Source organism: Primulina tabacum, chromosome 15 (genome assembly GCF_025594145.1).
Source record: "Primulina tabacum isolate GXHZ01 chromosome 15, ASM2559414v2, whole genome shotgun sequence".
NCBI lineage: Eukaryota > Viridiplantae > Streptophyta > Magnoliopsida > Lamiales > Gesneriaceae > Primulina > Primulina tabacum.
In genome coordinates, this window is record NC_134564.1 from 34,452,228 (window position 1) to 34,469,874 (window position 17,647).

General features: G+C 35.7%; 3 protein-coding genes across 4 annotated transcripts; 1 reads left to right on the top strand and 2 right to left on the bottom strand.

Annotated features, from left to right (window-relative positions):
- The first annotated feature begins 3,364 nt into the window (after window positions 1-3,364).
- On the top strand, window positions 3,365-5,391 carry LOC142526915 (exopolygalacturonase-like). Its single transcript, XM_075631579.1, has 4 exons — window positions 3,365-3,502; window positions 3,581-3,886; window positions 4,338-4,859; window positions 4,937-5,391. Exons 1-4 carry the CDS (start codon window positions 3,365-3,367, stop codon window positions 5,159-5,161), a joined length of 1,191 nt encoding a protein of 396 aa, XP_075487694.1. The 3' UTR covers window positions 5,162-5,391.
- A 223-nt stretch (window positions 5,392-5,614) lies between these two features.
- Window positions 5,615-9,723, bottom strand: LOC142526916 (polyadenylate-binding protein-interacting protein 9-like). 2 transcript variants are annotated; one of them, XM_075631581.1, is made up of 11 exons: window positions 9,561-9,722; window positions 8,774-9,132; window positions 8,219-8,329; window positions 8,102-8,146; window positions 7,010-7,082; window positions 6,796-6,908; window positions 6,629-6,688; window positions 6,437-6,484; window positions 6,270-6,338; window positions 5,951-6,012; window positions 5,615-5,869 (listed from the first exon to the last, which is right to left on the bottom strand). In XM_075631581.1, the coding sequence occupies exons 2-11, from the start codon at window positions 9,101-9,103 to the stop codon at window positions 5,815-5,817; spliced, it is 966 nt and encodes a 321-aa protein (XP_075487696.1). In that variant the 5' UTR covers window positions 9,104-9,132; window positions 9,561-9,722; the 3' UTR covers window positions 5,615-5,814. The 2 variants fall into 2 exon arrangements, with proteins under 2 accessions (XP_075487696.1, XP_075487695.1); XM_075631580.1 differs by having other exon boundaries at window positions 8,774-9,723.
- An 872-nt stretch (window positions 9,724-10,595) lies between these two features.
- LOC142526323 (ethylene receptor 1-like) lies at window positions 10,596-17,094 on the bottom strand. Its single transcript, XM_075630628.1, is given in 8 exon segments — window positions 10,596-11,354; window positions 13,244-13,441; window positions 13,519-13,646; window positions 13,722-13,988; window positions 14,117-14,275; window positions 14,277-14,486; window positions 15,396-16,334; window positions 16,932-17,094. Coding segments are annotated over 7 exon segments (2,217 nt in total). The 5' UTR covers window positions 16,293-16,334; window positions 16,932-17,094; the 3' UTR covers window positions 10,596-10,996.
- Between the last annotated feature and the right edge of the window lie 553 nt (window positions 17,095-17,647).

A 17,647-nucleotide genomic window follows, 5' to 3' on the forward strand; every position in this document is an offset into this window, starting at 1 on the left:
ACACCATTAGTCCTAACGACCCGGGACAATACTGAGGCTCTATATGCTAGGGCTGTGCTTTGACTCGTTTACCGGCTCCAGGAGAGTCATCAGGTGGCGAGGTTGGGTACAGTTGCGACACATATAGGAACCAGTGCATTGTAGTCGGGGATTCACCGCTCACCTGCGGGTGTGGATATCCTATGTGATCTGATGTAATAATATTGCATGGAATCTCTGGCCAGAGTATGAGATGTACGTTGGAGAAGGAGTTCTTCAATAGTACACGCGATGCCACTATTATATGTGTCAAATAGTTATCGAATTATTATGCAACCCTCGATGAACCAATGGTTGCAGATTCGATCGGGATATATGAGATGAAGGGACCGTACTGTACGTTAATCATAATCGAATGGTTCTTGCAGGCACTATCAGTGATACCTAGGGGATCATGGGGCGATGCTACTAGACGTTCTTACCATGATCCGATGGGTGCAATCAGAAATGAGTTCTGACATTCTTAATCAAGGTGTTGATGAAAAGAATGTGGCTAACAAGAGTAAGCCCGAATAAAGGAATATGCCCTGATCCAACAGTAACTTTAGTGGTCATGCAAACAACGACAAGCCAAAAATAATAATGGAATTTTAAGGAAAATGAGAGCAAATTAACCATCTTAGAGCGACCTCTTAAGTTCTTATCATGAATTATCAAATTCTGGATCACTAAAACAAGGATGATAAATGTCTACGAAGAAAACTCAGAAAATGTGAGAAACAATAAATTTTCATTCCTATATTTCGATGCATACGTAAAAAAATTTAAAGTAAATTAATGCTACAATGTTCATAAACAATCTCCTAACTAATACGAAAACGTATGAATTATACCTATGATCACCTCTTCTGCCTTGTGAACTGCATTAGTAGTTCACAGCCAAAAACCTGCTTGAAGACTAGGTATTATGAACATATGCAGAATTTTTAAAAAAAGGAGCATTCACCGTATAAAAATCATAATATCTGTGAAATATGTACATGAATGCCAAACATGAATGTCCTATTGTCATGACTAAATACGTACACTTTGAAGCAGAAGCGGAGTAATTGTGGGTCGAGCATAAGTATATATGAGGTTTGCGATCATCTCGGCATAATGCGGTACGAAAACCAGCTGCAGAGCCTCAAACTTACAATTAAATAAAAAACCAATTCCTAAACTTCAAATTTCACCTTCTTATATTGAAATCACTCATTTCGGATATGAATCGGCTTTCGAAATCATTGCTCAAACCATAAATTTACATCAATCCGTGTATATTTCAGAAAATATCTGACAATCGATTTTTGAGCTAATTTAAGAAAAACAAAGATTCCCACAAACGAATAATGAATAATATGCAATCACATTATCATGGAGACGCTTAATCAGTTATATTTGCAGTCTCTACATATAGTTCGTATTCGGTATCCATTTCGGAACTTTTCAGGAAAAATAAAAAAAATTAAAAGTCCCACGTGTTGCATGCAAAATTATATTGCATGCAATAAAATGGACCATGACTTTACTTCTTTTTTTTATTGTTATTATTATTATTATTTTAATTTTTCAAAGTTCAGTTTAATTAATCGTGTAATTTTACTTTTTATGTATTTTTAGATTTATTTTCTCGGAATGTTGATATAGCACTAAACACGTTGTCAATTTTCAATGTCTTTTTCATTGCTACGGTGAAACCGCACTAAAAACCAAAAAATTAAAAATTAGAAGACTAAAAATTACTTTCCACAAGTAGGATGATCAGAATGGAAAATATGAAAATCTAGAAGACTAAATTAACTATTATATCAAGTTGATAAAACATAATTAAATTTAAATAAAATAAAATCATAACTTCGAGTCAAGACAAAAACTTGTGTGAGACGGTCTCACGGGTCGTATTTTGTAAGACATATCTCTTATTTGGGTCATACATGAAAACCATTAATTTTTATGCTAAAAATATTACTTTTATTGTGAATATCGGTAGGGTTAACTCGTCTCACTGATAAAGATTCGTGAGACCATTTCACATGAGACCTACTTTCGAGTCAATACATTATCAACAAACTAGGGTGATTTATCAAACGAAATATTATATGATTTTCGATTATTTTTTTCCCTACACGAATGACTTGATTTTTATATATCTAATTTGTTCTGATTACAATTTTAGAGATCACAAGGTTGCTTGTTTTAAATAAATAAAATGTTTGTAGTAAAGTTAATTACACAAATATCATAATTTATTATAATAATAAATAAATAAAATGTTCACAATTAAAGACATTTTAATTTAGATTTTTGATAATTTAAAGTAATTACATTTGAAGTGATGAAATGAGGGTCAGAAATTTATCAAATTACTTTTCTTTTTTCTTTTTCTTTTTTATTGATGAAGTCATGAAATGAGGTTCGAAGTAAATGTACAGTACGTTTTTTATTTGGTCAAATTGTTGACTCAACTCTATATTCTATATTAAAAGGAAATCTTTATACAAACATTTGTGATTTGATTGACTAGCTTTGACTTAAAAATGAAAATCACTTTTATTAATCATTACTTATCATAAGATTAATTGTTGCGAGAGGATAGCGAGGCAGATGCCAAAGATTAGCAAGCCAAAGTTATATCCAAAATCGACAATATTATCTTCTGTTTTCAAAATATATATACCTAATCTTTTGTGTTACATGCATGTGCATAAAGAAATGATACGCATCTTTAAAACAAACTTTTAAACAATATTTACCGGATAAATGTTGGAACTCTCAGTGGTCTGTTATACGAATTAATTTTTACAAAAATACACTATTTATTTTAGATAAATAATATTTTTCATATAATTTACTCGTAATTACAATATTTAATCCACTTTAAAAATTCAAATATTCATATATTATCTTTACAAATCACATATTTAATATAATTGTATGATCTTATCTAAATAATAAGTAAAACTTATAACAAAATTTAAATTCCATAAATATTCCCAATTGTATCAAAGATAAGTGGATTATAGTTTTTTTTTAAAATAATTTTGCACATCCATTTCTTTTAATTCGATAACTTGATTCCAACCATGGTATAATTTAATGCATGTTGACGGTATAAATGACCCTTTAGCTTCCTTTGGAGAATCAATAACATTCTTATTGTCTCATGATTCAACTCCATTTGATGATAATGGGTAACTAAATCGATAACGAAACGCATAAGAATTCTCTTAAATTTTCCCCTTCCGTCCCAAACTCCCAAACTAGCCGCTAAATATACACACCAAACAATACATAGATAGAGAGCTCGCCTGTAAAGATAGCTGATAATCTCATAAACACTAATATGAATCCAAGATTAGCCCTTGGGATAACATTTCTTTCCATATTTTCCGTGTTGGTTGCATGTTCGAGCCACAAAACAAAAGTATTCAACGTCAAGAAATATGGAGCTGTTGGGAACAACAAGACAGAGAATTCTAAGGTGAACAGATATCCCAGTAGCGTTTTCACAATATCGTGTTTTTCACATAACTCTCATTTCTTGCGAAAAATTGTGTAGGCATTTATGAAAGCTTGGGCTGACTCATGTAAATGGAGAGGCAAGAGCAGTGTTTTCATTCCAAAGGGAACTTATCATTTGGAATCAATCGTTTTGAAAGGACCTTGCAATGGTAGAAAAGAGTTTGTGATAAAAGGAATGCTAAGGTCTCCTAATCAGCCGAGTTCCTTCTTCATCGGCCATTGGATCACATTTCAGAATATCAATAATCTGAGGATCCACGGTGGGGGTACGTTGGACGGCCAAGGAGCCTCGGCTTGGCCGTATAATAAATGTAAAACCGGTTCTTGCAAGCCTCTTCCTGTTGTAAGTTCTTTTTTTCCTTTAATTTTTTGTTTGTTCCTTAAGATTTAACGATATTTTTTTTTCTTCCTATCGTTTTCTTAATTAATGAGAAGCCATTGGAAGTGATGGAGATTTAATTTTGGTTGACTGCTTGTGGGAAGTGACTGCATGTAACCCCTCCTTTAATCCTATTTTACTCGAGTATTATGAAATTAAATTGGTGCCAAATGGCTTAGAACCTTGACTGTCGGCATTTAATTTTTCTCTCACCTGGGATTGCGGTAGTTTTGTGAAAAAAAAGAACAGGCATTGTATACTGAACTAAGAGTTAGGAAGGATATGCATTACTATCTTGAATTTTGCGAAAATACCTTCGTAGATGTCAAGTGTTCCACCTACTTGATACGAAATATTTAAAATATATTTAGAAGATACTTTTCAAATCTAGTTTAAAATTTTGGAATGACGACAGTCACTGCGGCTGGATTTCGTGAACGACTCGGAGATATCCGACATAAAGTCACTAAACAGCAAGAACTTCCATTTCAACCTCTTCGCATGCAACCGAGTCAAAATCCGCCGCGTCACTTTATCAGCTCCAGCGGACAGCCCCAACACCGACGGTATCCATGTCAGCAGCTCGGGTAACATCAATATTGACAAGACAGTCATCTCCACAGGAGACGACTGTGTGTCCATCGGCCCAGGCAATCGGGACATTCACATCACCAACACATTTTGTGGGCCTGGTCACGGGATCAGTGTGGGTAGCATGGGAAAATCTGGCACCAAAGAAGACGTTACAAGCATCAGCGTCGTTAACTGCACGTTCAGAGGGACTCTTAATGGAGTTCAGATCAAGACTTGGCCAGAACCAAAGGCTGCAGGCGGGTACGCTACGAACTTCACATACGATAACATCTTGATGGAGAACGTGGACAACCCCATATTCATTAATCAGCAGTATTGCCCATTCAACCTGTGCAATCCTCAGGTAAAAGGTGAATTCGTTTAAAATGATAGTGTTTGCTGTTGGACCTGTGGAGTATTTCCTAAGTTTTCTTGTTTCAGGGATCATCAAAGATTCAGATAAGCAACATTATATTCAGGAACATATGGGGGACATCAACCACCAAGGATGCAGTAAAACTGAAATGCAGTAAAAGCAATCCATGTCACAATATTGCGTTAGAGAACATAAACTTAATTGGTCCAGGCGGAGTTGCATCTTCCTCCTGCTCGAATGTCCACGGCAGGTCTCGCGGCAGACAGAAGCCACCTTCTTGCCTTTCATGATCAGAATTTGGAGGCCTCTGTTTTTGAAGAGAACCTCTACAGTTATTAATGGTGGCACTTTGTTCTTGTTTCCCTGACCAATGTCGAGGATATTAATGCTTTAGACTGGCGAATTTTTTTAATTTTAATATTTTGTGGGATGGTAGATTCGAAACAAGTACTTTCATAATCGATATGACGTAAACGGCAGATGCAACTTCGTGTTCAAGTAAATCTGAGAGCCCGATGATTGGCCTTAATTATGGTTAGTTTCAACTATACAAAGAGCCGAATATTCTTCAATTTACAGTTCAATTTTGCATGGTTAATAATTAATACTTGTCACATATGGATCCTAGGAAAAGTATGATTCAAGAAAACTCAATAACCACTGGTCAGATCCGAATAGTAACTTTACCGACCTGGAAAGTTAAAACCACCATTGTAGATGATTAATCCTACTATAGAGCAGTAACCATGATTTGAACCGTTAAATAAAAGGTCGACCATCAAGAGTAGCATTCAGTTTCAAGTAAAAAAAAAATCGAGGTTTTAAGGGAAAAGGGATAAATGAAAGAAAGATAAGTTCCACCGCTACTTCATTTTAGAAGCATTCTCTTCCAAGATAACCAAACCCCAGCTACCAGGTTTTGGATTCCCGCTATCAGTTTTTTCTATACTCCAGGACGAGGAATCCGAGGCCTTACCGGTGTCTTTGAAGGACTCACCCTAAAGTAAATATTGAGAAATTTGTAAATGAATTGTTACTGTCTTGAAAGAAAGCTGGTGATCACCGATGACAAGCTTTACCTGATGCGTTGGGATCCCACAATTTCACCACAACAGTCGAGGGCCAGTATTGCACTCTCAGCCTGCAAATCATACCAATATGCACTGGTGAGTACGTATATTTGCGTGTAAAAGCGTGTAAATATGGAAGTGGAGATGGGTGATTCGTGTTATCGGTTAGGTGGCCATGAATAATCACGGTCCACCATCTTCTGGCGGAGGAAATCTTACAATGAAGTTCGGGGAATGAAAAGTTGACAGTTGAAGCATTATTATATAAAAGAAAAGGCAAAAGAACAAAGTCCTGTCATAGGAATTTCAGCCAGTGAGACATGCATACCATGGAAAATTCAACAAAAGCGATGCGTGTTGAGTGCATGTGATCCCCCAAGAGCCTCAGACGAGAAACCTACAGTTGAGTGTACATCAGCCATTTTACAGTTAAAAAGCTACGATATTTAGAAAAACCGAATCCAATGGCCAATACTCGAAAACTTTTAGGTATACCTCTCCGCATCTTGTTTCGAAGAATACCTTGACATCAATTTGAGAAACCTGCTCAAGTTGACACGTACAATAGAAATGTGCTTTAGAGTATGCAACAGATCCAGTAACATATGAGCAGGACAACATGGTAAACGATAAATCATTATTTAGTAAAAGCAAAAAACTAGCTACCAACAGACGTAGATCATGTACCTTCTTATCGATATTTGTACAGTATACGGTCCTGGCACACATTTCACGTTCAACCTCCGACTACAGATACAAATTCAATTAAATAAATAATGGTAACTAATTAAGATGGATGTACATGCAAAAGTTGTTCAATATTAGCAATATTTAAAGCTCATATTTGATCTTACCCTGGGAAGAAAGGTAGGGTTAACTGGTAGGATGGCCGTTTTTGAAGGCAGGACTGTCACAGGAGAGAAACCTAAATGTGTCCCACAAAGGCTAAGAGCAGCTCTCGCAGAATCTGTAGATGTTATTACACATGGAAATTCAGATTTGAAAATATTAGGCATGCATCCCAAGCAATACAGAAAAGAGTTGATGCTGGAAAACAAAATTACATACAGTCATCAGCAAATTCTACAAAGGCAAAGCGAAGGCGAGAGTGTGGGTCACCACAAACTCGACAGTCCAGAACCTGAAAACAAATACAGCCAGAAAGAGAAACATTTATAAGAAATATCACAATATATATATTGCCAATCTTTAGCCTTAAGTTAAAATTATATACTCGTGTTCACTGTGAAATGGGGGTATGAGAATATTTCCTAGTAAACAGAAGGTGGTTTACTGTTTGAAACTTGACAGCTTAATGACTATAGACCATTCTCCCAAAAGTGGAAGATAAAGAGACTACATTTTAAGTTCATAAAACAAGATAACAGGGAAGAGAAATTTATGACATCCCGTGTTTGTCCTTTAGCTCCAGCAATTTTTTTCCCTTTCGGTTAGGAGCTCCAGAGAAAAATATATTATTAACATGCTTTAAACTGTGGAGAAGCGTCATTTGGATTTGTCAGACGAAATCTATTGACTCATTCGCCCCTTAAATGTCAATTGCAATGACAATTACCTACGAGCGAAATATTGTCCTCCTGTAGGAAATCAAAGGGCAGCGTAAAAGACATACAGGACAACCCACAACTTCAGTAAAACTACTTTGTCACATAGTTTACGTGTTTGATTTATGTACCAATTCAAATAACTTGTTAGCTAGTTTAGGCAGTCATAAATTATTAATGCTACATTCTCTGAAAAAATCAGTATATCCTAAACCATACCGCATTACCATCATAAGAAATAAAACCAGTTCAGCTCAGTCAGACACAATCAAACATATTCTTCGAATCTCAGAATAGCACAGATCCATGATTTAACAATTAGTTAAACCAACAAGCAAAACAACATAGTTCAAAAGTCAACAAAGGAAACAAGAAAGTAATTGTTGGAGAAGCTAGTAAGTCACTCAGAATTCATTTCTCCAGATTATTTGGTTAACATTCTATTATCAAAATCTTATTTTCAAAAATCTGCACCAAAGTTCCCAACATCTCGTGTATGTTTTTCAAACAACACACATCCACAGCAGATATACAAGGAAATCATTTATGGCTTGCAGAATTGCAGTTGAACAATATCTAAACAGAAAAAACTTACTTGTCCAAAGCCACTGAACAATGCAGCAAGCTGCTCTTCGGTGACCTTATTTCAAGAGACGACAAGAATGTGTCAATATGAATCACAAGAAAAAGTGAATTTCATTGATTTACTTACATTGTGGTCAATGTCAGACACATAGACTGTTCGCCTAATACTATCTTCTCTTTGAGCTCTAAAAGATCTTCCATTTATTCTCCTCTGATTCTGGCTGTAGTTATTTCTTCTCTGACAAAAGTTGGGCGATCAATGAGAAAGAAGTAAACATAAGAGAATCACAAATCATCAAATCCACATGAATAACTAAATAATAAAATGTATAATTAGATCATCACAATTCCAAATTCAACAATTCATAAATCACTATAAAAACCTCAGACAACAAATGGCTCAACAATCCTCAGTAAGAAAGAAAAGAAACCTTGCTGGATGTTTTATCGTTTCACTTTTGCAAATAAAACCCAGGAATTTCTTCTTGTTCTGTAACTATCTAACATAAGAGTAATTAAGTGCAAGCTAACTCGATAAATTCAACACTGAATCACATGAACAGGTCATAACTTTAGAAGACAATCAACAAGCAGTCAAGCACGATAACTAAAAGATTAATTGATCCATTTGAAAATGAACTCGGTTAAAATAAACAGAGAGGTTATTGAAATTATACTATACCCTTTGATTATTTGGGAGACCATCGTTTCCCAAATTCTTATCATCAGAAGCAAAATTGATTATCCCCATTTGGCCATGATGATAAGAGGAAGGAAAGAACTCCTTGGCTAGGGGATTCAGCTTCAGTTTCTTCAGCATATCAACAATTTCCTTCACTTTCATTTCTGATTTTGAATCCCCATTGGAGTTCAAATCAGAATCCTTAAAATCACCATTTACCTCAGGTTCCGCACACTCCTTAGAATTGGAATGAACGTTATTTTCAACGGATTTTTCAGTGGAAGCGTCGGTCGATTTTGGTGGATCAAGAACAGCAACAGGGGTCTCCATTTCCTTAATTGTTGCGTCACCAATCACTTCTGCACCAGCAGCCATTGAATCAACAGAACCCCACAAACGGCCCAAATTATACAAAACCCGACTCTGTAAGACAATCTACACAAGAAATCAGACTCCAAAATCAAAAAGCTCCAAGATTTTTCATGTTTCCTCCAGCAAAGATAGAAGCACAATCTTTCATCTCAAAAACAACATAAATTACAATGGTCAGTCAAGAAAAATAAGATTTCAGGCCGATTCTCTCAATGTAACGAGTATGCACACAATTAATAAATGAGCTATCGCCGAAAGACAAAAATGGCAGGAAAAGAAAGAAGTGATGACTGATGATGATGATGATGGTGAGAGTGAAGGAAAGAAAGTGAAGAGAAAAGATGCAATATCTAACAAAGGGCTCTTCTTTAACAAATTCGATCACAAATTGGAAGTGGTTTTGGAAGAAACTAACAGGTGGCCTTTCTCTACCCTTCTTTTTGGCAGTGTTGTTGAGAGAGAGAATATGTCACACATACATACATACATACATACATACAACATATACATATAGGTAGCCACATAGGATGGCTGGAGGGAAGGGGGATAGAGTAAGTGCATTAAAGTGAGGGACGTCAAAGAAGGGGCAGGGAGATGTGTACTGAGCTAACGTAAGATGACTTAAGTTTAGCTTTCTTTTGGTTGTTATTCCCCTTACTCATGGGGGTGTGGCCACTGCCTCTTTTTTTATTGGGATTCTAATTCCCCATTCCCTTAATCTTTTGGACACTTGCTAATTTCTATTTCCATTTTCATTTTATATAAATGTTGATGGATATTTGTATATTCATTCCATCGTCATATAACAGTTCATCCATCAGTTGTCTCATTTAGACAGTGCTACATGATCCTTGATTTTTTTATTTAAAAAAACTAATATCGAAATAAACATAAATAATACACACACAGACCGAAGCTAAGTCGAATCTTTGTTGATGTTTTTATTATAAAATTATGCGTATTCATTTCTATATGAAATAAAATGATTTTTTTTTATTTTTAAAAAAAAAACCAACCACGGCGACTAGTTTGAATTTTTTTATGTATTATTGGTACTAATTTCATGGCCAGAAAAGTCAAGGAGATAAATAATTTCCGCATATATTTGTTACGTATGGGATTGGTCATTAATTAGTATACAACTAAATGGTCAAGTAATATGACCAAATGAAAATCGACTTTGAACAAGTTTTCTTTCAGGGTTGGAACTCGGACAAAAAATAGGTGCAAATTTTGAATACGACACCAGTGATTCAATTATTAGAATTACACGGTATTTTTCCAAAAGTCAAATCAGTAAACCTCGGTGCCATTTAATTCACATCTAATCTATTTTATAACTAAAATTATTTCGTTCGAAAATGGAGAAACTGAATATGCACCTCTAAGCATTATCTGAACTCGAACTAAACTAATACCCAGAAAGAAAGCCACTGTTTTTTTTTTAAAAAAAATTAAATGGGTTCGATTTGCAGCATGAATATTAGACAAACTAACAGTATTTACAACCTTCTGAATATAACAAGTAACAGAAAGATAAAAAGGTGAGTTAGGTAACTATAGATGGTAGGCAAGTCCGGCTTTCAGAACTTCCTCTATAAATATATTCTAAAAATAATATAACCGAGAAAAAAATACCAACTTATGAATGGAACCAGACCAAGTGCAAGCATGAATACAACCCAGGACGACTGATTTCTCCCAAATTTTGTCAAAAGCTTCATCATCTTCAAAAACCATTCTACATCCAACCGGTTAAAATAATAGCAAAATGGTCTCAGGCAGCAGTCCCATCCCATGAATCCATAAAGCTCAATTACCTTGTTCATGAGTAAGCACCTGTATTTTGGTTTACTGAGATTCACACAAAAATCCATGCTCCAGGAGATCGGATAAGACGGTTCTCATTTTATCTACAGAAACAGGCTTTAACACGACTCCATCCATACCAACCCTTAAGCAGTTCTCTTTTGTCAACTTATCGGTGTTTCCTGTGAGTGCTATAATCAAATGTCTCTCATGACGTTTTGGGAATTTTTCACGAATCCTTTTAGCAACTTCAAAATGATCAGCACCTGGAATGCTTATGTCGAGGAACACCACCTTGTGTTCATAAGTAACGGCTTTGACACACTCATCTCCCGAACCAACAGCCAATACATCACACCCAAGGTGCGTAAGGAGCCCCTTTGTTACCATACGGCCAACACTGCATCATGAAGAACCAACTTTAAAGTCAAATTTATTAACAACTAGGACTCGTGCTATTATATTTCAAATCTACTGTGCAGTTCATCGAGCTAAATATACACAGGAGAGAGATGAGACCAAGTCCTCCTTAGTACAAACAAAACCATTGAACTTAGCACAGCATAAAAAGTACATTAGTATTCTAGTTTTGGTGACCAACTTCCCCATCCTTAAAGGCTCAATGTTAAATGTAGAGTTTGTTTAAATCTAAGTTGAGATGCAATGTGATAGCACTTTATAACATTAAACTGGAAAAAAAAATTGAGAACCTAAGTATATTACGTGCTATGCTATATAATTTTCCTATGTTATGTAATAATCCTATTTTATGTAGATCCTAGAAATTAATGTCTCAGCACCCCTCGTTTGAAGAAGGCACATGTCTCACTTTGTGCCTAAACTTGAAGCTATCATTGCAACTTCGATAACTATGATCTAGAATTATAGGAGGATCTAGACGATCCAGGTGTTTTGGAGTTGCGACTAACATTGCCATATGGTTAACATAAACTTAAAAATAGACCTTGAAAAACACAATTTTGTTACATCCAATGAAGTAACAACGGCCATGAACTCAACACACTTGCAACAATTCAAAGATAGTAACAACTGTAATCACGCCAGAAACCTCAGCAATTTAATAGCAGTGAATAAGGTGGCAATAACCAATAGGATGGCCAACAATGATGCCAAAACTATTGACAATGAAAATGAACTTCCGATCTCCATGAGTGACGAGCACATACAGTTTCTCAACATATACTTCATCGAGTCTTGTATTAATCATTTTTTTCCTAACTCTAACAATGTGCTCATGTACCAGCTGAGCTTGTCCAAACATAACTAAAAATTAGAGGTCCAACGCCATACGGAAATATATAGGAGTAGGTAAACGATATTGGATCCCAAAGAAGTATCCGTAAATAACACAACTTACAAGGATAATAACTTATCTATCTCTGAACATTTACATTCCTGGTATAAAATAACCAAAAAACGCATGCACATACATCCCATCTAAATATTCCACTATGTCAACATGTACCTCGCTGAAAGGAAGGTAGAATTAATTTTAATTTTTAAAAGGTACAAATGACAGAGAAATATAAACAGAGTTTATTAGAAAAAGCAACCACAGAGATTAAGTTAGACTATGGAACAAGTTTCTTCAGCTTGGATTAATTTAAAAGTGTGGAATGTATTTGCACTATCATTATCTTCAAATAAAGTATTTTCTATGGTAACACCATGAATAGCACACAACAAAGCACCGGCCCAATAAACCTGTAACTCCTATTATAAAATGGGCTCAGCGTCCAATTATGAAAACAGGTTTGAATGATTTGGAATTTGGACCTCCCTTTAGAGAGAAAAATGTAGTCTACCCTTCTGGAAAAAGCCCCACAGGCCATAATCAATGAATATCACCACAAGATTTGCACCAAGAGACAATGGTGCAGTATGGAGAAGATATTAGAACAATAATCAAGGGTACTGAAACCATCTGTCTCCTAATATTTGGTTCTCGACATTTCTTGCACAAATGTAGACCATCATTGTTAATGGACTTATCCCATCTTTTCATCTGTAAACCATAAGTTTCTGCAACATGAACTCCCATTGAGAATGTAATAATAAAAAAAGAAATTTCCAAAATAATCTAAGAACCAATTCAAGCCAAGGAAGATATTAGTTCACCAAAAGGCAACCTTTAATTTAGCAAGAGTTACTTGATGTTTATAATTCACTGCTTTACAAACAAATAGAACATGTATTGCTCATAAATAAACACAGAAGGAAACAAATTACAACATCGTAAATAAGAGGGAATGATAAACCATTACTAACCTGTTCTCATCCATCACAACTACTTTGAGCCCAGAAAAAATTTGTTTAACATAATTTTCTGGACTTTTAGGTACAAACGAGTACTTGATCTCATTTGAGCGTCCAGGAATCCCAAGTTTAACAATGAAGATAGCAGTAGAACCTTTCCCAATACCTTCACTTTCAATCCAAATATGCCCTTCCATGAGATTAACAAACCTGATCAAAGAAATAGTTCTAAGCTAATTTTGAAATCATTCTAAAATGTTTATGGCTCAGAAAAGTGACAAGATTACCTCTTACTAATTGCCAGACCAAGTCCACTGCCATCAGAATTTTTGGCAGCTAAAGGTTGGCTCTGCACAAATTTCCTGAATACCTTGGGAACATCTTGTGGGCTGATTCCCAAACCAGTATCTTTTACCTAAACCAAAATGGAAAGGTTGTAAGATGCTTAGAAGAACAAAATTATCATCCTACTAGGAAAAAGGGAACAAACCTGCACACGTAAATAGAAGTGATTATCACTCGGTACAGGGAAAAACTCTGGGGCTCGAGGATCTCTCAAAGCATCTGATTTTGCAAGAAAGGCAGAAATCGAAACACCACCCTCTTTTGAGAACTTCACAGCATTCCCAACAACATTTAAAAGTACTTGCATTAGCCGCTTTTCATCACCAGCAGCAAACTCAGGCAAATCCGAAGACAAACTCAATGTAACATATAACTTTTTCACGTATGCTATAGGCTTTATCAGGTTAAGGGCCTACAATAAGAAGTAGACATTTCATTTAACCAAAGAAGAATGGGAAACAGAAATTAAATAAAAACTTGCTACTTCTAAAGAAAGGAAATTCTTGAACAAACACAAAACAACCAATATCTTATTCTTACCTCTCTGAAGAGTGCATGAAGGTTAAATTTTCCTATCTCGAGTTGAAGGCTACCATCTTCAAGCCTTGAAAGATCCAAGACATCATTTATAAGTGTTGCCAAAAGGTTGCTGCTCTTGAGTATTGTTTCAACCATCAGACGATGCTCCGGTGTCAGCTCAGGTCTCTTGTAGTAAGCTTGAGAGAGCTATTATTGCATGCATGGGAGTTCTCATTTCATGATTCATGACAGCCAAAAAATCATTACGAGCACGGACAGCCGTCTCTGCTTCTCTTCTCGCAAGATCAAGAGCAACATTCTGTTCCATAAGTAGATCCCTAGCCCTCATTGACTCCTCCAAAATTGCAGCATGTGATAGAGCAACAGCAACCTGATTCCAGAACAAATCACACTTAGGAACTCCAAGCATCAAGAAATCTGATAAGGGCTAATCAACTGTTCTGAATCAGGCAACTGCAGAATGCAAGTTCTTCATTTTTATGACTTTCAGTGGTGTGTTCTTGTTTTCAGAAGATTGACATATCCTTTAACCCAGAAAATTATTTTGACAACTTAAATAACCAAATAACCAATAAGCACCATAGCATAGCTATACCCATAATGATGACATGATATTATACACAACCAAATTCTCAGGGAATGGAGAATGAATTTCCGAACAAACGAGAAACTTTGTTGAGGTATCCTTTAAAGTTGTTGGACCAATATAATCAAAGAACAAAAAACTAAAAAGTCAGCCTGAAAAAGCAAGCATGCTGCTAATGGATCTGGATCTTGAAAAATTGGATAGATTATTCCCACTCTATTTCATGACAGCAATGCCAAACTAATGTAGGAATAAAAGACTAGAAAACTTAAAAAAAAAATAGAATTTTGTTGCCAGAACAGTCGGTGGAAAATGATGTCATTAGCATTAAGACAATACTAGATGCAGATGCAGATGGGCAAGATCTCATCAGCCACTTTACCAACCTTCCAGTCATATATCTGTCACTCACCTAAAGTGTAGTTTTTAGAACAACCTGGTAGCCCCATTAGAATGGAAAGTAGTAAAGAATGGGGCCCTTTAGTGTAATGTTTCATTTCAGTAGATTTAGCTTGTCTAAATTCTAAGCACTACAGCATAAAGAAAGCACAGACACATTCAATGTCAATTTTTTTATTAACATAAAGATAAAAAGTACGAAAAAGATACACACCGCAAACAAAGGAAATGCCCAAAGAAAATCAGTCCACAATATGAATATAACTAGGAAAAAGATGTGTGGTGAATCCTAACCTGGTCAGCCACCACTTCAACAAGCTCCAACTCATGGACACGCCATTGCCTTGCACTATCCGAAGGAAGCATTAAAACCATTAACGCATACCGTTTAGTTGAGAGCTCAGGCCAATCATGAATCTGGAAATTGGAAAGATGTAGGAGGGGAACCCGCACGGCAACCACTTCTCCAGGCATGTGTTTTCCTGCACGTCGGAACCTGGCAACTGGAGAATTTGGAGAGATTTTTATGGCTCGATTAGCATTGAAAACTTGATTGATCACGGGATGCTGTATAGGCACAGTAAACCCAACTGGGTTTTGGTGATGAAGAGTGTATGAAAGTTGGAGCTCTAATCCTGTACGGGTTGGCATCCACAATGCACACTCTTCTAAAGCCAATGTTCTTCCCAGCTCAACAAATGTAGTTTTTAGAATGGTATGCCTGTCAAGAGTGCTTCTAATTTCATGAGTTAGCATTCTAACATGCCTACCAGTTTCTTCCTGTGAACGAATCAATCCCATTTCTCTATCGAGCTCTGCGGCTTTATTTTTCAAAAACAACTCCCTTGTTTTAACACTCAATAAATCAGGGATGATATGAACTAGCATAAGAGCAGTTGCGCAGGACACAGCAGCAGTCAAAACTTTTGCGGCGGTCATGACAATTGCCACGGTTCTTGTATGCATGGTAAATGTCCATAAATTAATCAAGTGTGTAGCCCCACAAAGAACAATGAATGCACCAAACTGCACAAGCACCCATCTATACGGAAATACAGCAGATTTTTTAACAAAGTAGATCAACTCCAAAGGAATCGAGAAATAAGCCAATGCAATGAAGAAATCCGAAATATACTGGTACTTCATCAACAATTCATCAGCCGGCCATTGCGGCTCCATGCAACAATCCATGATGTAAGAACCACCTGAGCTCCACTATTTATGTCTACATTCCTGCATCAATTATTATAATATAAATTCACAATCCCAGCTGCATCACAAGTTATTATGTCATGAACTTTCAACCTTAAGAACAAAATTTGTTCAAAAATCACTTGAAAGTCGATGCCCTTTCCCGGTTAGAAAAATGCGCATCTCCGAGAAAAAGGCACATCACTAATTAGTGATCTCCAGTTGGTACAAAAAAACTTCCCGAAAATTATTCATTTACAAGAAAGTCTTAACATCTGATGAATTATACGAGACAGCTAATCATATAATTTTAGCATTTTCTTGAAGAATAATCACTTAGTTGTAGATGGTTATTCGACTACCCCCAAAAAAAAAAGCATCTCAATACAACTCTTCAATATTCATATACAGCTTGCCCCAGCAAACATATCGTCATATAACCTGAATAAAACTGCAAATTTTGCCCAAAGAACAAAACTTTAGCTGAAATCCATTCAAAGAACGACTTTTTGCCTAGTCAATCAGATCCCGTGAAGGTGAAACAACAAAATCTGAAATTACTAATCTCAAAATTCATATGTTGACGAAAAGAGAGGAAATGAAAAATTAAAATTGAAAAAAAAAATAGGAAAGAATTACCCAATATTTCGACGACTAAGAAATTACTGGAGCTAAAGTTCTTCATATGGAAAACGAAGCACCTTGTTTTCCCATTAGCATGACTAATGTTTTATATATTATATTAATTAATTAATACAGTAATATGAGCTTGAAGCTTTTCTGTGATGACTTTATTTAAAACCAGACAGGGCCTAGAGAAAAAAAAATGTCCGGGTACCGATGTACTCTGGAGGAATAATAACGTGACAGGACTGTGATGCTTTCCACGTCACGGCCATGCACTGACGTTAAGGAAACCCAAAAGTTTGGTAAACAGTCAACATCAAGCAAGTCAGAGCCCCTTGTTTAAATTAAAGGGTATTATTGCCATGCAAGATAAAATTACATGTATCTGGCATAATTCATGTGCATCGGGTATCCAATTAATTTATTATTTGTTTTGAAAAAATATCCAAAATTACAAGTATATTTTTACAAAGTATTTCTGTTGTAAGACGATCTCATATATTTATATATATACATACATATTTATATATATATATATATGAGATTGGTTGACTCATTTTATTTTTACCATAAAAATATATATTTTTACATAAAAAGTAATTTGTTTATGACTTGAGTTGAGTCGGAGTTCCATATCACAAAATTGACATATGGCAGATACTCACAAAATTTTGGCAAAAACTTGTGTGAGACGGTCTCACATATCGTATTTTGTGAGACGGATCTCT